This window comes from Microtus pennsylvanicus, chromosome 10 (genome assembly GCF_037038515.1).
Source record: "Microtus pennsylvanicus isolate mMicPen1 chromosome 10, mMicPen1.hap1, whole genome shotgun sequence".
Lineage (NCBI taxonomy): Eukaryota > Metazoa > Chordata > Mammalia > Rodentia > Cricetidae > Microtus > Microtus pennsylvanicus.
In genome coordinates, this window is record NC_134588.1 from 43,446,680 (window position 1) to 43,466,445 (window position 19,766).

Consider the following 19,766-nt stretch of genomic DNA (forward strand, 5'->3'; position numbering starts at 1 on the left):
ACAGAACACATACTTTAGAAAGCTTCTGTAGATATATGTGCGTATGTATGGACATACGCATACACATAGTTGCAGAGACATACACTTATACACACGTCCCCACTCGTCAGTTGTGTCACACTCAGGTCACACCGACACACAGACCCGGTTGTGGTGCTTCTCCGTCATTAGAATGCACATGTATGGTGTAGCTACTGTCACTTCCGTCATACTAAATGAAATTAATTTTAGGATAAAAAGAAAACTCAAAATCAATTCATTTTTCAAAGTTATAAAAAAGCAAATACCTATGTTTTGCTGAATCTTCAATGCAATTGGAGTTTCATTTGGCTGCTGTGGCTGTTCCTCTCCTGTGTCAGGCAGTGGCGCTTCGCTCCTCACAGATGAAGTCACACAAGCTGCAAGAAATCAGCATGAAGCCTACATGAATCCAGACCCGCTATTTTAAGTAATATAATAAAGAAAATACACAATCAACAGCATTTTCCTTCCACTCGCCTATTTGTTTAAAGATCTGGATTTTCACTGTAAAAACTGTTTCATTTTATTGTTATGTGCATTGGTGTTTGCCCACATGGAGGTCTGTGCTCTAGAACTGAATTGAGATCCTTCATAAGAGCAGCAAGTGCTCTTAACCAGCGTCATCTTTCCTGATCCCTGTTCATCTTTTACATAACATGAATCTGTTCTTTACTGAATGTAGGTGGGCTAAATTTCACGGGATAGAGATCACCAGAACACGTGACCTACACTGAAGTGAATGACTCCTGTATCTACTCAGTTCTCAAACTAAAATTGGATTACAGAGAGAAAGTAAGAACCTAGTTGGACTATATTATGTAAAAGGTTTGCTATTTGGCCTAATGCAGAAAGAGATTATTGACTTTTAATCTCTGAAATTTGACATACACCAGGCAAATATGACTAGAAATTCTACCTTACAATCCTCTGAAAGTTAAGGAAGGCAAGTACTGCATTTTACAAACCCTAGTAGGGAAAGTGTGAAGCTGAGGATTCTAGGTAGTTGACCTAAGGTTTGTAAATTGTTTTTCATCTTGTTTTTTAAATGGTAGAAAATAATTTTTAAAAGTTGTATTCGTGTGTGTGGGGGGGGTGGGGGAGGGAGGTATGTTGTGGGCATGGGTGGAGGGGCACACGTGCCAAGGTAGACATGTGGGGTCTGAGGACAACTTTTAGGAGTTTGTCCTCCCTTAGCCTAGGGTTCCTGAATGGACCTCTGATAGTCAGACTTTTACTGAGCCATCTTCCCAGCCCAAATATAAGTTTTCCCTTCATTATGCTGGCAATTATTTATATACATTTGCCTATCTAAATTTACTTAACACCAACTGAAACTGTTTGACCTTGTAACATCTTTAGAGATCATACAGGCTAGTGGCTTTTGTTTCTCCTTCCAAGGTGCTAAAGAATCCTATGAAAACAAAATCTGACAGTAAAATCACCATATGTAAATCAAAAGAAAGCAGCATTGTGCAGGCTGTGGCAGGAACAGAGAGTCCTGGAGGAGCCTAGCCAGACTCACACCATCTCCCAGAAGTGGTGGTGCAGTACAGTGCTACAGAATTCTAGAGAACTATGCTCAAAAGAACTATCTCAAGTCGATCCCTTCATTGCCAACAACAGAGTACAGCAGTGTGTGTGTGTGTGTGTGTGTGTGTGTGTGTGAAAGAGAGAGAGAAGAAACATAAAATAGGACATATTGAAGTATCTGCTTATATTTTTTAAATACCCTGTGTCAATTTAAAAAGGTCTTTATGTATATATTCCATATACAAGCATAGACACATAAGGATGGCACATAAATGTATTTAATAGGGATCTGTGGTATCAAAATGGAAAGAAAAACTGGGGGGGGGGGGCTTTTATGTACTTCATTATTTTCCTATCAGTATCAACAGCAAGTGCCATTACCAGCTGATCCATCTTGCCAGCCACCCAGTAACCGAACTTTTTCAATAGATGAGTTCCCTACAGTCAACAATTTATCCATAAATACACACCATTAGTTGGGTGTGGCGCTGCCACACATCTGATATTTCAGTACTCAGGAGGCTGACACAGAAAGATAGCAAATTTGAAGAAAACAGATCACGCTTTAAAAGGGAGGGCCAGGCATTTGAGATACAGCTAAACAGCAGTGTGACTTTCTGCCATGCAAAAGGCCCTGAATTTCATTATTAGCATCACAATAAGTAACCAGGATTGTTTATTTTTCCTTTAAATTATTAATGCTTCTCAGGCATGTGAGTATGCGTGGGAGTAAGAAGAATTTCAAGGCCTAAACCGCATAACAAGTCATGTCTCCAAAGACCAAGTATGTAGTCGGAAACTTGCCTACCATGCACAAGGCCCTGGATTCAGCCACGGAAAATAATAAGTAATGGATATTTAGTAACAAAGAAAAACTGGCTCCAGTGCCAGGGCAGAACTGACAAAGAAGAGTTTCAGCAAATTTTAAAGGTGTGTCTTCAACTTATTTTTATCTGATAATAGACAAAGTACATCTGAATTATTAAGTTAATGTCTATGATGTGACTAACACATCCAAGAAATTCTAAAACCATGGTTATCCTTCAACATTAGTGAGTCATTCTGACAAACAATTTGTCTTTTACCCCTTAGGTCATATTTAAAAGTATGTTACCTGAAGACACTTACTTGGCAAAACATCTATTTTTAAACATAGCAACTACTTAACAACTACACTATAGACCATACAGTAACAGTCAAACATATAATTTCCAAAACTTAGAAATAACACCAGATATTTAGAAAGCTTAATATCCCTAAATACATAACTCAGTTCCACTTCTGAATGTGAACCTATTTTCAGGGGTTTATTGTTCATAGAAACTCTGATTTCAGGTGCTTCTGGAAATCCAAGTATATTATAAAATATTATGTTCACAATTTAATATTCATGTTTTTATTAATATGCAGAGGAAATTATTTGATACAGTATCCTACCGCCCTCCATTTATATGTATTACTTTTTAGAAAATATTCCCAAAGGAATCTGGGTCTAGGAAGGCCTTAGACAGGTTGTAAGTGGCAGGCCTAGACTCAAGTCAAATCACACCATAGCTTGCATTATGCATCTAGAAGATAAGCTAAAACTACACACTCAATGTCTTCAGGTAAATAAAAGAATGAGAAATTGAATATAGCCCCAAACAAATAGGAAGTTTAGCTTAAAACCCTTAATATATGCATGAAACTTGTAGTTTTGTTACCCTATCCCCAAACAGTAAAGAACATATTTTCTATTAAAACTATACAGTTACTAAATTAGCCCTTCCAATTCAACAAATCTCAGTGAGGCAAAGCTGACGTAATTCTAGATACTAATTTTTATTCTTGGCTACCTCCGACCAGTGTTCAGCTCCTAAAACACCTGATCACTTCTATTTCATTCTTCATTCAATATCAGCTTGAAGTCAAGAAATGTCCCTGAGTCCCACACAGAGAGAGCACATCTGCTGTGTACCTGCTAATCTGTCCACTTTTCTACTACAGACCTAATCATCTTCACAACAGTCTAGCTGTTTGTACATTCTGCTGTGCTGCAAGATTCTTGAGAAGTACTACTATATTCTATCTTTAGAATCCTAATGTTCAATATACTATAGGCAATCAATACATAATAATAAATTCTTAGCTTGATTATAATTTATATGTCTCAAAGGGTTTTACATTGAATGGTAATACTGCCAGTGCATTACTTATTACTCATTACACAGAAAAATATGCATATCTAGAAAGTCATTGTTTCCTATCAGTGTAGTTTCTATAGTACATATTCTATATCTGAGTATCCACACCCAACTTTCAAACTCCTCTTGTGTTCCCTTTGTTATTGTAATAAATAACATTCAGGTAACCCATCTGGGATGGTAAGCATTGCTGGTCCACCTGACAGTACCTAAAATGCTAGGAGACAAGCCTCCAAGCACACATGAGGAATGACCTCAATTCGGTTACCTAGGATGGAAAGACCTACTATAAATGTGGGTGGCGCTATCCCCTGAGCTTGTATCCTGGACTGCAGGAGAAGTAGAGAGCTAGCAGAGCGTCAGAATTCATTGTTCTCTGCTTCCGGACTGCAGACACCATGTGACCAGCTCCCGCCACTGTGACTCCCTCCAGGACAGACTGCATTCCTGAATGGTGAGCACAAGAAGTCCTGGCTCCCTTTACTTGCTTGCCAGGCATTTTATCACAACCACAGAAAAGCAACCAAGACATCGTCTTCACCTTACATTGCCAGAGTAAGAAAAAGGAAACAGGAAGAAAATCAAAATGCAGTGAGGTATAAAACTACATTCCCATATGGGACTGGTGGCTAACGCCTTTAATCTCAGCACTGGGGAGGCAGAGGCGGGTGTGTCTCCAGCCTGGTCTACAAAGTGACTCCCAGGACAGCCAGAGCTACACAGAGAAACCCTGTCTCGAAAAACCAAAAACAGAAAAAAAGCAAAAACAAAACCAAAAAAAAAAAACCTCCAACAACAACAACAGCAACAAAAAAAAACAAACTCTAAATTCCCAAACTACACTTATAAAAGTTAAAGCCTACAAAAGGAGATATATGAATTACTATTTACTTGCTACCTAGGACTACTCGATTTTTAAAGAGGGATTACGTACAATTTTATCATGAATATTTAAGATACTTTATATTCCTTGGATTATGATATTAATATTTAACATGATATAAGCAATTCTAAAACAAAAGATAAAATATGGCCCACGGGGCAGGCACTTAATTCTGATGATAAATAAAGTGTATTGTTTTGAGGTCTAAAAATTATTTCATTTCTTTTTTTTTTCTTTTTTTTCTTGTTTTTTTTTCTCAAAACAGGGTTTCTCTGTGTAGTCACTGTGGCTGTCCTGGAACTAGCTCTGTAGACCAGGCTGGCCTTGAACTTATAGAGATCCACCTGCCTGTACCTGCTGATTAAAAACATGCGCCACCAATGCCAAGTCTAACCATCATTTATTGCAAAAATGAGATGTAGTCAAAATTATAGGGCTTTTAATAAAGTTGGTATTATCTACTGTATTACATGGCAATTTGTAAGACAGATGTGTACCTGAGAAGTAAAAACTAAAGGCAATAATGGGGGAGAACATGAGAACACTGAAACCGGATGTCTCTCCCACCTTGAAGGAGTAGGAACTGAAACCAAGGTCTTATTTTTGTCATCTAGACTGGCAGGCTCAGGAGGAAGACAAGACTCAGTGGCCTTGGTGTTTGCACACCCTCACCCATGGAGGGCATGGTAAGGAGAAAAATACCAGCACCCTTGAGTCGAGACTGACCATCTGACAGGAAGGATAGATGACCACTGACTGTACTGACCCCTGTTATACAATACACTTGCTAAAGAGAAGGAAGACAGAACTTTAGGAACCAAATTCACTGTCTACTCAGAGTACTGGCTCTCAGGAAAGAAAATACAGTTTAAAGATAGAAAAAGAAAAGCCTTGTAGATCACTACTTACAATACGTATTGCCTATGTTTGCAATTGTTGTTACTGTTCTACCTGAGAAGTCCAGGCTGGCCTGGAACTCCCTGCCTAGTTCAGGCTGGCAATTCCCTGCCTCAGCCTCCTGCATGCTAGGACTTAGGGACTAGCACTTAAGTCTTCCACCATGCCTGGGGAAAAATTTTTTTTTTCTTATTGAATCACCAATCAAGTAACTGTAGACCCTAGCATTCTGATCATTATTCTTAAGTAGTCCCTAGGTACTCTGAGGATCTTACTATATTCTCTGACATCAGTCTATCTTTTAAATCAGAGTAGAGGATATTGTTTGGTTTGGTTTGGTTTGGACAACAGAAATCTTGTTTTCTCATCCTGGTGCTAGAAGCTGAATATCAGGGTATGAGTACTTTTGGTGTCTTCTGAATACACCCTCCTCGGCTCGCAGAGAACTGCTGTTTTCCTTTGTCCTCGCCGGCCCTTACTTGCTGTATAATCTTTTCTAGTACCCCTTTATATGTGTCAATGTCCTCTTGTCCTAAGGATGCTGGCACAATTTGATTAGGGCCTATGCTAATGATATCATTTAACAAAATCAGTTTTTAAATATCCCCAAATACAGTCATAATCTAAAGAACTTGAAGTTAAAGCATTAACCAATATATTGGTGATGATGGGTATACAATTCTACTCATTCTGGTAATTAATTCTTAGGATGATCTAGTAGATACTATTTGGTAATGGTAATAAACAAATGTAATTTGTATTATGATAAATAAAGAAATTTTATTTCTTTAAATCACTAACCTGTTGAAAGATACAAGATGTTTCCTAGCAAACACACAAATATTTTCAGGAGGTTTACAGGCCTTCTGAGTCAATTTAGACTTCAACAGTTTTAGTCATTACAGGTTAGAAATTCCTAATCTAGAAGAAGGAAAATAAGTAGAAAGGAAAACAAAACAAAACAAAAAAATATTGTTCAGAAACTATACCAAAGAGAATAAAGTGTGTGGGACTATTTGGCTCTAAAATATTTAGAACATTAAATTTAGAAATTTGAAGGATGAATACAGCCAAGAAGCAATGTATGTGTTTTATGGATCCATATTTTTGAACAAAGTTTAGTTACAGGAAGACTGACTGCTACCCAGAATAAAGAAGAATAGAATCTGTGTACTCATCTTCTTGGGATACAGATCTATATATTAAAGAGATGAATTACAGAAACTCTATGGATACCCTAACATTTCCTAGATTCATTTAGGACATAGCAATTCTCACCCTGTGGGTGCATATCAGACACCCTGCATATCAAATAGTTACAATTTATAACAGTAGCAAAACTATAGTTATGAAGTAGCAACAAAATAATGTTACGGTTGGGGTCACCACAACAAGAGGACTGTATTAAAGGTCACAGCACTAGAAAGGTTGGGGACCACTAATCTAGGTTACGGTTAACAGAATAGCTCAAGAAACATCATTAGGCACTAGAAACCAGGAAGTGAACACAACAAAATCTTCCTTCTCCCCATGAGAGTTCTGCTGTCAATGTGACACAATGTAGCCTCACAAGGGAAGAGAGTTATAGTAAGGGACTATTTGGATTAAGAGGGTCTGTAGGTATGTCTGTGACTGTCTAGACTGCCTGAGCTGATATGGGAAGACCAGGCTGACGGTGCCCTCTCCTGGTATGGAGCCTTGAATTACAAAATAGAGAAGGCTAGTTGACACTAAGCACACATGCAAACATTACTCTGCTCTTGCCTATGGAGGTGACAGGACCAACTCTTGTCATGATGACAAACTATAAACTATAAGCTAATATAAACTCCCCTTACTGCTAAGTTGTTTTTTGTCAGAGTATTTAATTGCAGCAACAGAGATGAAGTAAAACATCATCATTGGAAGTAAAGGGATTTTGATGAACACTAAACATTCGACATTCTCATTTTTACCAGATCATTTCTTGGGGGAAAAAATGCCTCTCTCTCTCTGGAAAATTTACACAGACTAGGTAGCCCCAAATTCCTAGGCTCATCATTTCACATTTTAGCCTCTTGGGTAGCTGTAATAGCACGGAGTCCTCTGACTCCAATATACTTTCTGTTTTAAAAATTTTACTTTTTAAAAGACTTCTTTATTTTTTGCCTTCTTAAACGCCACATGGCTTTACCAAAATGAACCCTATACTCTCCTCTGATGGGGACTGGGAATTAATGAAACAGAATTGAATAAGAAGTTAGAAAAGGAATTTTTTAAATTATTATTCATATTTAATAAACATTCATATTCAAAAGTAACACAGACACTTTCTACCAAACCACAAACTTCTGAAATAAGCTGTTTTTAACTCAGTACCTACTGTTTACAAATAATTTTATTACATAATATTTAGAAACATCTATTTGGACATTTCTTTACATACACATTTTTATATCTTATACTTATTGAAAATAAAACTAAAAGGCAAATCAAATAAAACATCCCAAAGGTCAGGTCAAATGAGCACAGGCTAGCGGAATCCCTGGGCTACACAACTGGAGAGTATCAAGTCTATGCTCTATCCAAGCCATCTTTATATGATTTCTTCAGCTGCCCACCGTACTTTAGTGTCCCCCTTATACAACAAGGACATAAAAAAAAAATGACAAATTAAACAGGGAAAATTTTCTAAAACAGCTTAAAAAAAACTTTCCTCATGTTGAAATTAATTCCTGAAAGCTACATATTTCCACACATTTAAAGCTGAATTTGTCTCATGAAGATTCACTTGCTAGACTCAAATAACACTTGATGTGTTTGGGTAGTTTCCAAAGAAAATACTCATTGTATGTTTTTATGTGTAGAGATCTGTCATACGTGTGTGTTTGTACACACTCAGTTAATAATTTGAAGTATTGCCAGGCGGTGGTGGCACAGGCCTTTAATTCCACCACTGGGAGGCAGAGGCAGGAGTATAGAGGCAAGGCCAGACTGGAGTGTAGAGTGAGTTCCAGGACAGGTTCCAAAGCTACAGAGAAACCCTGTCTCAAAAAACAAACAAACAAATTATTTGAAGTATCAAACAGAATTAGCTTTAAGAAAACAGGAAGGCATGGTGAATTTAGATGAGGTCTAAGCAGATTTTAATTACCCGTGTTTACTTCCTCTGCAATTTCCAAGTCTTCTACTTGAATCTCATGATCTAACATCTCTGAAAAATGGTCTCTGATTTCTTCAGCCGATTCATCACCAAATTTATAATCACATAACCTTATAGCGGATCCAGGAATGGGAACAAAAACTCGGTGAGGAAGTTCATAATCTAAAAAGAATATTACATATCAATATTTAGATATCGGCTATTGGTATTAATAAATATTTACTTCAAAAAACATAAAAACATCTGTTTGAAATGACAATGATTTTGAACTTTCTAGTTGATGAAACTGCTTTTATCGAGTTCTTTCTTTCCTCAATTTCCCTTGCTTATTGACCTCGATAATATACCTATGAAACATACAACCCTCTTGCCTTTAATGTAGAGATGTTGCTAATCACATGTCATCATAAGACCCAGTGTGTACTACGATGGAACACTCAGTCAATTTTGTAACTCCCCTCCTATAGATTGCTGCCTTTCTTGTTTTAGCCTTGCAAGTATTGTGAATTTAATTGCTAACTTTTTCTTCATTTATGAATGTTTGAGGCCAATGCAAGAGCCTTCCCCGACTTTGCCGCTCCAACACTGAATAGAAGACCATGCCACAACAACTGGCTTTGTTCTTGGGATTGAACTCAGATCCTCGTGCTTGGGAGCAAGCACTTTACTCGGTGAGCCATCTCCCCAGAAACCACGTTTCACATTTCTTTGGATACTTGCAAACTAGATTATACACCCCTAAAAAAAGTTACTAGCTACATAAATATAACGGCTGGTTAGCTCAAAATGTGGCTCTAACAAACTAACACAGAAGTAGACACTTTTGTAATTAGTAATCACGTTGTCTGCATCAGATATGATTAAAAAGTTATCAATGTAAAGATCAAGCAGAAAATTGGGGTCATTCTATTTGCAACCTACACTTCCTCTTCAAGAAACTAGGATTACTTTATATAATTACAAACAGAAGATGCTAAAGTATTCCTTATGTGTCATGGGAAATTCGGTGACATAAACTACATGATTCTTCCACTTTCAGTGTATGATCTCATTTGTGTAGAACTGGAAGAATAATTTTACTCTTTGACCACACTGCCTCCTACTGTTAGAATTACATAACTGCAGTTTGTACCACAGCATGCAAAATTAGGATGATGGTATTTTTTTGAACCAAACATACTTGAAAGTCAAAAATTTGAAAATGGTTATAATATTCATGGATAACCGACAGTAAAATCTTAAACACACATCAAATTTGGAGTCTATGTTTGCCCAATTAAAGAATGTTACAAAAACTGAGTGTCAAAGAACTAATTGCAATGCATATAAGTACTCATTAAAGAAAAAAATCAAAACAAAACATTTAGAATCAGAAATTCATCCACTAGCAGAAAAGAAGGAATGGAGACAAAAAGGTATAGTTTCAAAAGCATACTTAATATATGTTTTGAGTACAAAACTATTTTAATACAAATCACTAAGATGCAAAACATAAACTGCTTATATTTCCCCAGAGATGGAATTCAGCCATCTGGAGCCTAATCAAGTCGGCTAGAGAAATAGCTAAGAAATACAAAACATAACAGTGTATAAACAGTACCTCAGAAAATCCACTATACAGCAAACACTAATAAGTTAATATTTGAGTACACCTACGGTGACTTGAAACCTACAACACCAACGAAATCTTAAAGTCAAACTGCTGACACTGTCCACTCTGGCAGAAATAGCTCAATCAGAGGCAAATATTTAAAAAATCATCTCTGAGAGTGGAAACAGAATGCAGCTATATAAAGAATCAAAGGGGAATAATGGAATAGAAAGTGTTATTTGGGGCAGGAATGGAAGGGGGAAGAGAAGGGAATATTGGAAGGGATAACTAATACAAAAGACATATGAAAACCCAATACTGTAGATGCTTCCTAAAGTATTTACGTGCTCATATATAAAAAGTTTGGGCAAGGGCTGGAGAGATGGCTCATTGGTAAAGAGCATTGCCTGCTCTTCCAAAGGTCCTGAGTTCAATTCCCAGCAACTACATGGTGGCTCACAACCATCTGTAAAGAGGTCTGGGGCCCTCTTCTGGCCTTCAGGCATACAGACAGAATATTGTATACATAATAAATAAATAAATAAATATTAAAAAAAAAGTTTGGGCAACAGTGCCTCTACAAATAAAAAGTCTGGTGCTGAGAATGGGTTGCGTCTTTTGGAGTTAAATGACGAGGAACATTCCAGAAATCCCTAAACAATATAGGCTTTTGCCGGTGTTCTTGTTTGCTCACCACGACCTCACTGTCAGACCCTACTGCTGAGAGCTAGAACATGAAGAAATCAAGCAGGTGCTCATCTGATAGCCTCATTCTTACAGGCCAGATAAGAGTACTAGCAGGTGCTTTGCATGCTACTCGATGAAAAAGAAATCACTCTTAGTCTGCTGTGAACCCTGCTAGCTACAGTGACAACTGGCTTGGTAAGACACGTTGACTAGTGCCAAAGGCACTGAAGTCATGTGGGAAACCAACCCGTTTCAGACTGGACTTCAAGCTTACTCCAGTTTGGAACTCACACCTGGCACTGTTGGCAGGGCCAAGAACCTCTAGCTGGCTAGGACACAGGCCCTAGATGACTACTCTCTATGCTGCTGAATGGGTATCACATTAAACCAACCCCTACTGACTTACTGTTATACCCATAGATTAGTGTATCTCTCAACCCTCACCAGAGAAGTCTCTTTTGTAGTAAATGGCAATTAACACAGAGACCCACAACCAGCTGTGGTACAGAGATGAGAGACTGCAGAGCGCTCAGGCCTAAGTGAGGCATCTGCCCGAGGCTCTGGGATTATTGCAGAAGAGGGGCAGAAAGACTGTAAGAGCAGAGATGGTAGACGACTATTAAGAAACAGTGCTTTCCGGACACTGCAGGGCCACTGCACAGATGAACACAGAGCAACTGTGACAGCATGCACAAGATCAGCACAAACTCAAGCCATGCAACTGCAGCACAGAGAAGGGAAGCGAGTTAAAGGGCTGTTGCAATTGAATAGCTGCTGAGAGCAAAGTCAGTCTTCTCAAAGGTGTGGCCCCTAGAGGATTATGCATGCTCCAGTGTAAGACAAGACATCCAAAAATACGTGGGCAGCACAAACAATGCCTGGTGTATTTAAAAAAAAAAAAAAAGAACAAATCTGGTGGGCAAGAAGGACCGGGAGGGGTGACAGAGAGAGTGAACACAGTGAAAACACATTGTAAGAGATGCTCAAAGGACTCATTTTTAAAAGGAGGAGGAAAGAATGCAGAACATTGAAACAGTCTTCCTTGGAACTGCTAAATGTTGATAGCTTTGCTAACAGAAATGTTCAAAACAATGGTGGAGGAGGGAGAACTGAAAAGATTTTACTCAGCAATAAAAGTAAAAAAATAACTTACTATCATAAAACATCCTATGATCCTATGATGACATACATGTTAAATCTTGATTATCTTACTGTATGAAACAGAAAAAAACACAAAAAAAGTGCTTAGAGTCATACTTTTTTTTTCTGGAGTTTCATTCAAAAGCAGGTCCTCAAAAAGTATTTCACAGCGATCAGCAACTGTGTTCAAAATATCTCTCTTCACTGCCTATGGGAAAAAAGATACAGTAAGAAATAAAATACGTCAAAGTTGAATTATTTCATTACAAAACAAATCCTCATAATTTGCTTTCGGGGACAACAATGTCCACTCAATAACTGGCACACCATTCTGCTCGTTCTTCTCACACACTCAGCATAACTGTATAACTGTTACTATAACACAGACGTACCTTAATTATACAGCTATGTAACCACATTTAAATAGTAAATTAAAGTTTGCATCTAAACAAAATTTTCCAATATTCTAAATCAGAAAATGTATTATGATATAAATGCTGGTCACCACTTTTTTTTTTGAACTCTGAAACACTACCTAAGAAGTCTTTCTGTGAATACTTCTATTAAGAAATTGAACTCCCCTCAAAAGAAATTATTTCAAAGGTACTGATATAAGAGTGGAATACTTATTAAACCCATATAGACAGTCTACACATAAAAATTTTGAAAGCGATTAGAACTTCATTAATTGAAACCAAATTAATAATCATAAAATTAAGATAAAAAGAAAGCGAACTTCTAAGATTTGATATTGTGTTAAAGTTGTTCCCATTTTTTTCACGCCAGCTACTCTTTTACCTGCACGGCATCTTTAACCTTGGGTCTGTTGCTGTGGATGAAAGCTCGACATTTCACATCTCCCCGGAGGTTTACAGAGCCACTACAGATCTGGACCGTGGCTGTGGATCTGTGGTCTGAACTCAGGGGCTGAAAGACAAAATTGTAGTCCATTATTAGTCCTAACAGTCCTAACATGATTCATTACAGGAAGCATTTAACCAGTATGTGGGCATTTTATAGAAGAGGAAGGATTTCTTGTCTAAGCACTTGAAAATATTCTCCATAAGTGATTAAAAGAAGTTCTTCATATGTCTCTTTATAAATGACACATTTTCTGGGCATTCTTAACATAGAAAGAAAACCAACTACATCTTAATGTTTTCTCACTAACATGAATATTTAAAATACTAGTACTTAATATATCCCCTAAAATACATTATTTGTAGATGCTGTAGGAAAGTATTATGAAGATAAAAAGATGCAGAAAGAAGGCATGCTGCAGTAGGAGATACAAGGCATGGAATACAAGAAAGCCACAAAAGTAACAAACTAGGACACATAAACATGGTAAATTCTAACCAACCCATAGACACATTTATTGCCACGCTTTCCTCAGGTAAGACCCTAACATCATCTAGAGTGTCACCAGAAAATGCTATTATGTTTCAAAGGGATGACATGGCTGCTTTCATTTCATGCCCCATTGTCTCCAGGGTACACAGTACTCAATACTTGTTTTTCAGATGCTCCACTCATTTCAATGTTTATTATTATTTTATGCAAATAAATGTTTTGCCTAGAACATATACCTGTGTACATGTGTGTGCAATACTGAAGAAGCCAGGCAGGAGTGGGTGTCAGATCCTCAGGAACTACTTATAGATGGATGGTTGTGAACTGCCATGTGGATGCTGGGAACTAACCCTGGGTCCTCTGCGAGAACATCGAATGCCATCAACCCACCCCAGTTCAGACAGTTTAAATCTGATTGGCTCAACTGCCAAAACAAGGACAGCATGATAACACTGAAAGTACTTCTGAAGGCCTATGATCACGATGGAAAGAAAAAATCAGGATTAAAACACCACTATCAGTCCATCAGTCCCAGTCCCTTGAATTCAAATCTATCCTTGAAGTCATCTACCTGTGGCTCTTACAGTCTTTGCACATCCTCCTCTGTGGAGATCTGAGCCTTGTGAGGGTGTGACAAAGACACCTTATTTAAGGGCTGAGTGCTCCAAAGTCTCTTGCTCTCTCAACACTGTACAACTGCAGGTCTCTGAGTTAAATGCCATCTACTGGGAGAAGCTCTTCTAATGAGGGTATAGACATATGTTATTAGGAGTCATTTTGTTGCTGTGTTGACTTAGCAGAATAACTGTAGTAGGTTGTCCCCTAGGGCCAATGACCTATCTAGTCTCAGGTTCCTGGCCTCATTAATGATAATAGGTATGGTTCCATATCATGAAGGAAGTCTTAAAACCAATTTTCTAAAAAAGTGGCTGAACAAGTGAGCACATCTTGTAAGCAAGTCATTATTGCAGAGCATGGGATTTACAGCACAAGATTTATGATTATTTTTCTCCTCCAGTAGCATAAATAGCACAAGACAGAAGCACATATGAATTCAAAGAGGCTGTGATCGCATGCATAAGATCTGAACACACTCAGGTCGAACAAAACACCAGTATAGTCAGAGGAAGTGAGCACAAGTCCCACCTCTAGCCAAAAAGCTATTTGCAATTGATAGGTGCTGGAAGAGGAAGAATCAGTTTTATTCAGTGGAACAACACTGGGTATATCAAACACACTCCACGATAGGGTCCATGCTCAGATGGCCGACGCCATGAGGATTTATTTAATTATATGTGTGTGGGGTGTTTTGCTTGCATGTATGTTTGTGCACCACATGGGAGCCTGGTGCCCTTGGTGAGGGTGTTGAATTCCCTAGAACTAGAGTTACCAGATAGTTGTGAACCTCCACATTGGTGCTGGGAATCGAACTGTCTTGATCTTGATCTGCTGTAAGAGCAGCCAGTGCTCCTAACTCCTGAGCCACCTCTCCAGTCTGAGACTCCATGGATTTTGTTTATATGCTTGTTTGCTTGCAACTTTACACTTTTTTGGTTTCTTGAGACAAGATTTCTTTGTGTAGTTCTGGCTGTCCTAGAACTCACTTTGTAGATCAGGCTGGCCTTGAACTCATAGACCTGCCTGCCTCTGCCTCCTGAGCTTTGGGACTAAATGCATGTGCCACCGTACCTGGCTATTTTAAACTTTTAGGAGAGAGAAAAATTGTGAATTTGTGAGGGAACAGATCTGGAAAGTGTTGGGGTAGGGAAAGAACATGATCAAAATACACTGCATGAAATTCTCAAAGAATACATAAAAAACAAATTTAAAAAAATAGCACCAGTAACATCAAAAACCAGTTCTAAAAATGTAATTTATGTTGGGCAGTGGTGGCACACACCTTTAATCCCAGCATTTTGAAGACAGGGGTGTAGTAGTATGAGCGGCGGCAGGGTTGCGTCCCCAAACACCCCAGCCGCCTGTCCGGCCCGGCTAGCTTATGCCCCAAATAATTACACGGACACTGTATTCTTTTAAACACTGCTCTGGCCCATTTCTAATAATCTATGTAGCGCCCCTAGGTGCGCTTACCGGGAAGATCCTAGCCTAAGTCCATCCTGGGTCGGAGCTGGGGCATGGTGTGCGTCTTCCCTGGAGCAGGTAGCATGGCGTCTCTCTTGCGTCTGCTCCGGAGAGCAGAGCTGTGAGTCTGACCTCACTTCCTCTTCCTCCCAGCGTTCTGTTCTGTTTACTCCACCCATCTAAGGGTGGGTCTATCCAATGGGCCTAGCAGTTTCTTTATTGCTTAACCAAGGAAATCAACAGATTGATATATGACACTCCCCCATCACTTCCCCTTTTTCTGTTTAAACAAAAAAAAAAAACGAAGGCTTTAACCTTAACATAGCAAAATTACATATAACAGTTATCAAGTAAAAGTTACATCAGAAACATTTATACATATAACAAAATTGACCTTAAAATCCATACCAATGCAAATTATTCATACCTATATCATTTCCCCCTTTAAATGTAAAAGAACATTTATAAACTATATTTGGGAACATGGGCGCAGTTTTTTCTCTCCAAACTGCTTCCTGCTGAATGGGGGCGTCGTTAATCAGATTATTTAGGGTGTAACCTGTGTGCCAGGTTTATCTCAGTTGGCAGTTGAGCAAAGCAATTTTCTGAAGATGTTCACAGCAACCCTTCAGGAGGACGTGGTCCATCATACCAAATCGGAATAGAAGAAATCCATAGAGTCTCATCCTCTGTGAAAACAAAAGAAGACTCTCTCCAAAGCATCATATCCTTAGACCCAAATTCTGAAATTGTAATACCCTTATATCCATTCTGGTTTAGCTTGGCAGCCAATATAATGAAATATCTCTCTGTACTTAGCTCCTTCACAGTCAAAAAATTTAAAGAAAACACAATGTACATAATCCAGACTCTTTGTGAATTTTTCATCTTTACGCGGCTTATTTTTATTTATATCTATAACTATCTGTACTCTCTCTTTAAAGACTTTACTTTTACTTTTTTCTTTTTAAACCATTAACTTTATTCTCTATATTCTTTTTCTTCTCTCTCCCAAGCCAACGTACATTCATACAACAGTGTGATTCGTTTAGTGGTCTGAATCTGTCCTATTGTGAATCTGCAATTTTTTACTATCCAGGAGCACTTTTGATTTGTGCCTTTAAATCACTAGGCGCTTAAGAATCTAAGCTGTGACATTCCTAGGTTAACTTTTTGCTTTTTGAGCATGTATCTGTAGACCAGGCTGTCTTTGAACTCTCAGAGATCCGCCTGTCTCTGCCTCCCAGGCATTGGGATTAAAGGTGTGTACTAAGACACACGACAACTCTCTTCCTTTTTTTTTGTTTATTGCTTTAAGAACTTCAACTTTTAGTCTGCATATATTTTTAACACACTTTAAACCATTTAGAAATTTTCTCTGTCTTTGAATCTCTCTTTACTGTATCTCTCTCTGTTTTTCTGACCACATGAGTCTTTAGTTTACCAAGCAATCTCAGTAGGACTAAAGGCGTGGCTTTGCCAGCTAGATCCTTAGCTTTCCAGCCTCATGGCATTTCAAGGTCCCTGCCAGCAAGCGAGCTACAACAGACAACACTCAAGTCCTCTCTCGGTAGCCGGCCCTCCTGCCTCAAACAGTCAGAGTTTGCCCTGGCAGGATGGCCCAGAAAGCCAGCATTTTTAAACAGCGCAGCTTTTTTCCTGCTACGGCTGAAAACCGAAAAGCATGTGTTCAGCTTTTCATCAACACTGTTTAAGTGTTTTGTGGCAGGACCTCTTAATGAGCTGCAGGGTTTTGCAGCTGAAGCTGAGTCAGGAAGCCTCTTGGGGCTACCAGGTAGGAGCGGCACTCAGCACTTTAATTCTGAGACTGAGCGTGCAGCACAGAAATTCTTTTCATCCAAGTAACATCCAAATCTGACAGGCAGAGCACTGCGCAGTCTAAAAACACGTCTCTGTATGGCAGCAGGAATCCGCCATGCTCTTCCGCCTGCCTAAGCCTGATTCTGCCTTCTGCCCAGGAGCAGGCGGGGAGCTCTGAGTCATCGTCAAGGTCTCAGAGCACTCTCCTTCCGATCCCAAGCGGGAACACAAACATAAAGCCAGAGTTTGCACTGGCGGCACAGCCCCAGGAAGCCACTCTTTGAAATGACACAGCGTTTTTTCTGCTGCTGTTGCCGAATCAGGAAATCTCTCTACAGCACGCCACCAACAAACAGCAAAAATCTGTGTTAAACTCTCTCTCCCTTATTTTTACGACTTCTCAGGTTTTTTAAGTGGGTTTAGTTAGCCACACGTCTGGGCGTCATTTGTAGTAATATGAGCGGCGGCAGGGTTGCGTCCCCAAACACCCCAGCCGCCTGTCCGGCCCGGCTAGCTTATGCCCCAAATAATTACACGGACACTGTATTCTTTTAAACACTGCTCTGGCCCATTTCTAATAATCTATGTAGCGCCCCTAGGTGCGCTTACCGGGAAGATCCTAGCCTAAGTCCATCCTGGGTCGGAGCTGGGGCATGGTGTGCGTCTTCCCTGGAGCAGGTAGCATGGCGTCTCTCTTGCGTCTGCTCCGGAGAGCAGAGCTGTGGAGTCTGACCTCACTTCCTCTTCCTCCCAGCGTTCTGTTCTGTTTACTCCACCCATCTAAGGGTGGGTCTATCCAATGGGCCTAGCAGTTTCTTTATTGCTTAACCAAGGAAATCAACAGATTGATATATGACACTCCCCCATCACAGGGGTAGGCAGATCTCAGTGAGTTTGAGGCTGGCCTGGTCTATAGAACGAGTTCCACGACAGTCAGGGCTAAACAGAGAAACCCCATCTCGAATCCCTCACCCCTAAAAGGTAAGTCCACTAAAAATACAAGACAAAAAAAAAATGTACTGCTAAGTACTATGAAAAAAAACACTGGAAACTACGGTGAGAAGCTTAAATCCAATGCCAAACTTAGCAATGCTTTATAGTTAAACACAGAGAAAAATGGGAAAGCATCTTTATGAACCAAATTACCTCCACTTCCTCTTAATTAAAAAACTGAAAATTCTGGTACTATTTCTGAGCTTCAAACTCTAGAACAATATTGAAATGAAATTTCTTATACTTCCTATAATCATGGTCTGTTCTTTGGGATAGCATGAGGCAATATTAAAATGGACAGCATTTAGAAGTTATTAGTAGTTTTAATTTAAGTGATTTTTTTATTTGATTGGTTTCTTCAATAGACCCCATTTTAAAAAATATTGAATTTCCATATAGATGTATAATTTTAAAATATAAAGAAAAAAATGAAACTTGCTAATTAATACTCTGGAGATTTTTTAGATTTATCTTATGTGTATGAATGTTTTGCCTACATGTATGTCTGTGCACCATGTGTTTATATAGTGTACTTGGAGGTCAGAGGAGGTAACTGGAGTTATGGATGGTTGTGAGCCACAATGTGGGTGCCGGGAATCAAACCCATAATCTCGGCAAGGACAATAAATGCTCTGAAACACGGAGCCATTACACCAGACACCTCTGGAGATTTTTTTTTTTTTTTTTATGAAATTAGAGTATAAGATGAATACATACCTCAAATTAAGTATATGACAATTCTCCGTATATCAACACACATCTTCTTTTAAAAGTTTCTAAGAATTCTAAGTTTAATAATGAAATCAACAGCTTAAAATATTTAAATACATATATACACATGCTTTTAAAACTGTTATTTACATGGAAATACTTTAATAGCCTTGAGACAAAAGGCTCAAAATGATTAAATCAGAGCAATGCTTCTTGGGAGTAACCTTCTTATAACTGAATGCTTTATATAGTTTCAAATCTTGCTATATTTTTTAATTAATACAATTATATTCCTAATTTTTCATTATGTTAGCCGAAATTACTTATTTTTAAATAAGTGGATTTAAAAATATTTACCAACTGTGTTAGCACTCGGACATCAAAAGAATGAGCAGTTGCTTGAGTATTTCCTCTAGATTTTTTCTAAAAAATATAAAAGCCAGACTGTTAAGGTTATATACAAAAAATAAAGGGTAATTTAGGAATTATTTTACTTTTTCTAAATACCAAGAAGAAAATACAATCTTAATTACTTTAATTTTGCTTTTGTAAAGTCACACTGCATTATATACTCCAAATTAACCAATTAGTCTCTTAAAATTATTCCCTACTTTAATTCCTTCAGATTTGAGATCAGTAAATTATTTTCTGTAGGTCAAATTTACATTGTCACCTTACTCTGTAAATGAGCATTTTCTGGAACCATCAAGATCATTCATTTATATTACCATC

The 19,766-nt window shown here is 38.4% G+C and overlaps 1 protein-coding gene across 5 annotated transcripts in view; it reads right to left on the reverse strand.

Moving 5' to 3' along the window:
- The window catches only part of Odr4 (odr-4 GPCR localization factor homolog), a 48,778-nt gene that overhangs the window by 14,426 nt on the left and 14,586 nt on the right, over positions 1 to 19,766 (reverse strand). For all 5 annotated transcript variants that reach the window (XM_075988194.1, XM_075988196.1, XM_075988197.1 and 2 more), the window contains exons 9-13: positions 19,392 to 19,457; positions 12,873 to 13,001; positions 12,192 to 12,282; positions 8,648 to 8,818; positions 288 to 398 (exon numbers count right to left, since the gene is read on the reverse strand). In XM_075988194.1, coding sequence (XP_075844309.1) covers positions 288 to 398; positions 8,648 to 8,818; positions 12,192 to 12,282; positions 12,873 to 13,001; positions 19,392 to 19,457 — 568 coding nt within the window. The remainder of the gene's footprint in view (positions 1 to 287; positions 399 to 8,647; positions 8,819 to 12,191; positions 12,283 to 12,872; positions 13,002 to 19,391; positions 19,458 to 19,766) is intronic.